Genomic DNA, 7,740 nt, shown 5'->3' on the forward strand with positions numbered 1-7,740 from the left:
GATAAAGGAAATCCGTTGAATATATTTTTAATAATAATTTATTTACTTATACAATTAACCTATTCTAACTATAAAGAAAATAATATTACGATTATTACCTTTAGAACAAAATGGAAACAACTTTAACATTGAACTTAATATTGTAAGAAGACATTTCTGTGTACCAAAGCAATATTGGGACACGAGTTTTCATTCAATAATAAAGTATTTGTGGATTTAGAAAATAAAATATATTATATTCAAGTAATATTGTGTTTGTAATAAACACAAAAATCATGAGTAGGTAGGTAAGATTTTTTTTTTGTAATCGTTTAAATTTAGAATTTTTATGAAACTCATATTTTTAAATTAATGATTTTTGTTAAGTAGAAACCTTATGACATTTTAAACTCAAAACTCGTAGTATGATAGGTTGTCATACATGCCCCATACATATATAAAAAATATATCCCTGTAGTTTTCTATCTACTATATAACTTTCATGTTGATCAAAAGCATGAATTATTTTGTACACGCGTTTAAAGTTAGAATTATTGCTAAAAACTACTAATCTTATCGCGAAAAATGCCAATATATTACAATATTTTTCGCTTAGAGTAATCAAAAATTATTTCTAGTTTTGTATTCGTAATTCATATTCCATCTATATTGTATTGTTAAAAATTAAACGTAACACATTGTTTTTCGATTATATCCGCGTAATAATGTAAACGTTACAAGTATGTATACATGTAAATGTATATTTTAAGTGTGTACATTATAGGTATGTAATAGATACAACTGAATAAATTATACAAATGTGTATATCGCAGATAAAAGTTTGAAAATATAAAATAACAAAGAAAAATATAATTTACTGCAAAACAATTTACCAAATCAGTACAGACATTGATATAAAATAAAATTCTGTATTATTGTAAAAAAATAGCAAATATCTATAGTTGAAAATATGTATACTTAGATGTTAAACGTTTTTCATTATATTTATTCCAAAAGTTATTAGGTTCTATCGTTCAAAATGTACGGTTGTTTTTTGTAATTAATTGGTATACCTACAATAATTATGATTTCTTATAAAGTTTTAATAACATTAAACGTGCTATTTATTGGAAGCTGTATTGGTGCCAATGATGATAATAACTAATAATACTTTTTTAATTAAATTTAAATATTGAAATTATATTATATAAGAATCGTAAATTTGTAACAATAATATGGTATTAAAGAGATAGTCAATATTTAAAAAATGTCTTTGTATTCAAAATGTGATTTTCCTCAATCAACTATTTCGATTTTACTAAAAATTTAATAAAGATACATAGGTATAGTATGAAGTTGTTTAAACAAAAACATTGTATGTTAATAAGTCAATTTGTTTTAGATGTTTTAAAATCTTAATTTACATTATTAATATTATTATACTTATTACTAACCAACGACATTTAGGAATTTTAAATTGTAAAAATATATATTTCACACTGTTTATTATTATATTATGTTTGAAAGAATACGTAAGTTTAATTTAATTCATTATTCTTAATTTCCTTACATATCATACAGTCTTAAATAATATAAGAACTTAATCATATAAATATTTGGCAATAATGTTCAGACAATTTGTACATATATTTAAATTTGGGAGCCATAGCATACATTAAAAACAACAATGGTAAAAATTGTATTATTATTGTGTTTTATAGAAATATAAATTTTATTTAACAATTTAAATGTTATAAAAAAAAATGTATTTATAAATATAATATTATGTTATGATAAAATGTACATTATAGTATCCATTCGATGACATTCATCTCTTTTAAATGTCATAGTTTAAATTTATTGCAATTGTATTGCTTTTTTTAGAAATAGATTGTTGGAGTAAGAGATATAAAATTATTAAATAATATATATGTTACGGGCAAAGTAGGAAATCTGGGCATTGTATAACAATGCCCGGGCACTGTGCACAATGCCCGAACATTTTGGCCAATGTAAGAATGATCATTTTAATACTCAAATTTGTCATACATTGACCGGGCATTGTACTTGATTGCCCGGGCAAAGTGTACCCTGCCCAGATTCAAGTGGGCAAAGTGAATTATACAGTGCGCTGCACACTTATATCAAATTGCATTTATACGTAATAATATCACTACAAAACTATAATTATATATTTTATTCGTACACGAAAACGTGACAGCTGCGATAGTACGAACCGAACTTTAATCTAAACGATATAGTGATCACACAGTATTGTAGATAATATTTCATAATCGAATCGTTAAATTCCTATTCGATATTTTCTAATGATAATTGTCACTACGGCGACGTCGCGTAGTCTGACATTGTAGTGTAGTAGGTAGTGCAGTTGCGTGTAGTGTTATTTTTGCTTTTGGTCAACGTTTATAACTATTTTCTAAGTATTTGTGTACTATTTTCTAACATATAATGGAAAAAAAGTTTAATGAGAAGTTTAACAATTTACTATTAAACAAAAATGCAAATGCTGTATTTTTAAATAAAGTAAAATACGATGAATTAATTTTAAAAGTGAATAATGTGAAAACTAAAACCACAAAAAAGACTGCAGATGATTACAAATTAATTAAAAAATACGATGTTGTAAATATATCAGGGATTGAAAAGTTAGTAGTTCCAGTATCTGAAGGTAATTTAATTAAGTATTATGTTTACAACGAACAATTGTTTCAACTTCTTAATGAAACACATACATCTGTGGGTCATGGAGGTAGAAACCGTATGGAGTATGAATTGAACTTGAAATATAAAAATATAACAAGGGAGACTATAATGATATTTTTAAATTTATGTGACCACTGTCAAAAAAAAGGCAGTACAGTTAAAAAAGGTTTAGTTGTAAAACCTATACTTTCATCAGAATTGAACTCTCGCTGTCAAGTGGATTTAATAGAAATGCAAGCTCAGCCTGATGGCGATTACAAGTTCATAATGGTCTATCAAGATCACCTTACGAAGTTCGTAATTCTTAGACCGTTAACTCATAAACGGGCTGAAGAAGTAGCCTACGTGTTAATTGATATTTTTACAACATTTGGAGCCCCGGCAATTTTGCAAAGTGATAATGGAAGGGAATTCGCCAATAAAGTTATTATTGAGTTGTGTAGTATGTGGGAAGAACTTAAGATTGTCCACGGAAAGCCTAGACACTCACAAAGTCAAGGGTCTGTTGAAAGGGCCAACCAAGATATTCAGAATATTCTCGCAACATGGTTAGCCGATAATAATTCCAGAAAGTGGAGCGAAGGTCTTAAATTTGTTCAATTTATGAAGAATCGGAGTTTTCACCATGGTACAAAACGTTCGCCATACGAAGCCATGTTCGGAACACATGCTAAAGTTGGCCTAAAATCAACCCAAATTCCAACCGATTTAATTTCTACTTTAAAATCAGAGGAAGATTTTAGTTTTTTTTATATAATATTCAATATTTAATCTACTGTGCCCAAATCTAATTGGGCACTGTATACAATGCTCGGGCAACGTTAACTTATTCCGACTTTGCCCTTGAAAATCGGGCATTGTGCACAATGCCCGACTTTCTACTTTGCCCGTAACATATATACTACTTATATGTTATAACATGGTCATGATAAAGAAATTGTATTTTACGTGCATATTGTACCTTTATGAAATTGATTGAAGATTTAAGTGTTTAACTCGTAATGAAATCTATCTTAATTGATTAATTCATTCAATCTCTCTTTTTCTGTTTCTTTTTTAAAGTGTATATTGTTCAATAAAAATAATTATTTGCTAGTCGTTAAATAATAAATTTTAAATCAACTTTAATTATTTTTTGATAACTTTTTGTTTGATAACATATTTTATAAATTATTCCTTAGAATATATTCTATGTTTTATATTTATATAAAGTTGAAATGTATAACAAATAGATGAATTAAATAATGCCGGGATTTTAGGTAAGTATGTAAAGTTTAAGATACAAACAAAATTTGGTTATAATAACGTAGTATTTTCAATTAATGTTTTTGAATAAATTTTTTATATAATCCTGATAAAATAGAAAAATTATTTTATAATAGCTTAAACTAACTTAACTTAGTCTAAGTAGCATTCAACTTAGGAAAACATAAATACGTGATATATAATGTTTTTTTTTTGTATAGATCATGCAGGATTTATAAACCATTATTATGTAAACCAATTTGGTAAGTAATGTAGAGTAATCATACTTCATAACCAATAAATTAAAAATATGGCAGAGTACAGCACATTTGATATACATGTTAATGATCTATAATATTGTAATGTAGTTTTAAGAAAATAGACAATTTTGAAGCTAAAATAATATTGTATAAGTCTGTTACACTATAGATTACGTCTACAATAAACAATATAAATTACAATATAAAAAAAAAAATGTATTTCGTGAACCAAATTCACGCGTACGAATGTTGATGATACAAATTTAATACTCATTACAGAAAATCGGGAACAATATAAAATGCATTTAAAAGAAATGTATCCTTTATAACATTTGGTGGTTAGTTTTTAAATTTATATAAGCTTTTGGACCGTTTTTCGTAATGATATCTTGCATGTGATGACCAAATTTGCAATGCTATAATGTAATTATCAATATTAAAATACAAAATTTACAAAAAAAAAAAAAAATAAATAAATTAAAAAAGCAATTATTATAATATGTTTTAGAAAGGGTATTTCAATTTTTCGAAAAAATCAAAGAAAAAAAATTGATGTTCTTGGTAAGTATTTTTTTAAATACCCTGAGGCTTTATAATTTAAACGACCCTAAGGTATTATAAATAATTTTAACAATAATTTTAACAAATGTATATATTTTACATACCTACTAGATATAAATAATATACACAATATAGGCTGATTCTTTTATCATTATACACTCTTTATTTCGTCAAGTATAGTATTAACTATTTTTCGTTTTTTTTTTTTAAATATGTATTTTGTATCATGCTTTTCTCAAACTATATGACATTTTTATGTATGCAATTTATACCATTTTATTTAACAGTGAAACTATTATGAACTTTTTATTTTCAAATAGTAACTTATATTTAAAATGTCATAAAATAAAAGGGCTATTTTTTTATGAACTTTAACGTTAAAATCATAATTTTTCATTTAACCGTTAATTAGTTATAGCTGCTCAACGTTGGGTGGTTTGAGATTTTTAGGTGTTCATCCTACAAATTATTACGGTTGTGAGGTGTTGGTATTTATAATAGGTACAAAGTTCATCACTTCGTCGATAGTTGATAACGAGATTATTACATATGAAAGTATGTACCTTTTATTGTCTATTACCCATGCGACTACTGGTCTTTAGAAACAAGAAGTATTATATAAACCGAAAACAACCCAATTTTTAAAAGCTATATCTTGCTAAAAAAATTAACAAAAAATAATAATTTGATTATTAAAATACAAAAAAAACAGCCCTATTTATTTAGTACATTTCAATCGTAGATTGCCATTTGAAAATCAAAAGTTGATACTGATGGTTTGACTATTAAATAAAAAGGTGAAAAAAATAAAAATTTCATACAGTTTAAGAAAATTATAATACAAAATATTTAAAAAAATAATAATAAATAAATTAATATAATAATCCAAAAAATTCTCTAAATAATTAAAAATTAAACTCGATGTAACAGTAACTACAAATTTTGTTTTTTAATGTTATCTATAGATGAGAGTATCAACTTTTTGCAGACCAGAATTTTAACCTTTCAACGAGGTTCAAAACAACTTACCTAAATCACCTCATAAGAATAACTTACAGAACCTAGGTAGTTGTACTGAATTTAACGATTTATAATTTTTATTGTATTTAGTAATTTATATGATAATATATAATATAATAATAATAATAATAATAATAATAATAATAATAATAATAATAGGTAATAAAAACTCTTAACCCACTTCAAATGTATATCAAACAGGTACTTACTTTCTAAGTTTATATAATATGTATAGTTATTTTTAATTTATTTATTGATTACATTCATTCAAATATAATATTAAATTGAAAAAAATATATAAATATTAATTATTTACAATGCAATAGCTATTATTATTTTTATCATTATTTAAAAATTGTGTGACAGTTAATGTAAATTAAATATGTAGGTATATATGTATATATATAATGATTAACGAGTACGTAACGCAAGATATCTAAAAATATTCATGAGATACTATGAAAAATAATGCGCTAAAAGATATCATTTATAGAAAATAATATATTAGGAAGTAATGACATATGCTTAATAAAGAAAATGATGTTTTATAAACACAGGAAATATTTAACTAGTTTACTGTAAATGTTAGGAGATGCTAAATATTTTTTTTTCTAATAATTACATGCCAAAACGAAAAAACGACCTTTGTGTACAAAGAATACAAAATTATTAATAAAAATAAAAAATATTGAATTTTTATTTACTCATGGCGATGAGTACTTAGGTGATGTTAACTTTACTTATAAATCAAAATATAGAATATATATAAACTTATCAATAGTCTAGTATGTATTTTACTAAATAATTATAAATTTAAAGAGTGTGATAGTGTTTTAACCAGAACATTTTTTATTTTATATATGTTGAGGGAAGGAAGTAACTTAATTTATTACTTTATAACTTTTATAAATATTTTGTTTTTTATGTTTTTTCTACACTTCTACTGTTTTTTATGACTGAAAATATGGAAAATAATAATAAAAAAAAAAATTTAAAGTAGATTTATATTTAATTTAATAATTTTGACAATTGTGGTACCCGCAATTTAACGCAACGATATATTAATATTATTGTAAACCATAAATTAATGCATTAATTAATATAATTATAATCAATATATGCTGTCAATACAAAATTTCATTTTTTTGTTTAATAAATATCATTACTATTTACTAGGTAACAAGAATACAAGATCATAACTTTTAACTTGTATCAAACATTTAATATATAAAAAGCAATAGCCAGCCTTACACAAATAAGATAGTTAAAAATGAAGGAGATTATGATGAAGCTTTTTCACAAATTTAAATATATACAGAATAATCAAACTATAATATTCGTGTTTACAACAAAAACGGGATCAACTAGTATTTCTAATGTAAAATCCGTGCATTTCTATTTTACATTTAAGATTACAAGTAATAAATAATTTATCATAGATTTACTTTCAATTATATATGAATAACTATTATTATAATAATAGGTAACTTATAAAAAATGTCAGACTTTGGGATATCAATGCACCAAGCAATCTTTCTGACAGCAAAAATATGGGGATGCCATTTTCATTTGGGCCAAGTTTGGTTATCAATATGTTAAATTACAACTTTAAAAAATAAAACAGTATGACTGTGTGAAGTTATTTCGTCCAAATTGAAACATAAAATACCTCTTAAAAATAATTTTCTTTTTACATTTTTAAGATTTCATAGTTTCAGTATGAATTACTTATAAAGAATCTTGTATTCAATTTTTAAAACTTAAATACTTAAATACAAAAAAAATTTTGATCTACAAAATAGTTTTCAAATTTTTGATATTTTGAAGAAATTTGTAAAAATTCTAACTTCAAATACATATTTAATTGTATTTTTAATATTTTTTATACAGATTAAAGAATAACTATTCTTGTATTAATTTTTTTTTTTTATTTTAGTCCAACGAATAATCT

At 24.0% G+C, this 7,740-nt stretch overlaps 1 protein-coding gene across 1 annotated transcript; it reads left to right on the plus strand.

Moving 5' to 3' along the window:
• Nucleotides 1–2,711: 2,711 nt before the first annotated feature.
• On the plus strand, nucleotides 2,712–3,632 carry LOC132923166 (KRAB-A domain-containing protein 2-like). The gene has a single exon (XM_060987010.1). It carries the CDS (start codon nucleotides 2,761–2,763, stop codon nucleotides 3,472–3,474), a length of 714 nt encoding a protein of 237 aa, XP_060842993.1. The 5' UTR covers nucleotides 2,712–2,760; the 3' UTR covers nucleotides 3,475–3,632.
• The last annotated feature ends 4,108 nt before the right edge of the window (nucleotides 3,633–7,740 follow it).

Source organism: Rhopalosiphum padi, chromosome 2 (assembly GCF_020882245.1).
Source record: "Rhopalosiphum padi isolate XX-2018 chromosome 2, ASM2088224v1, whole genome shotgun sequence".
Lineage (NCBI taxonomy): Eukaryota > Metazoa > Arthropoda > Insecta > Hemiptera > Aphididae > Rhopalosiphum > Rhopalosiphum padi.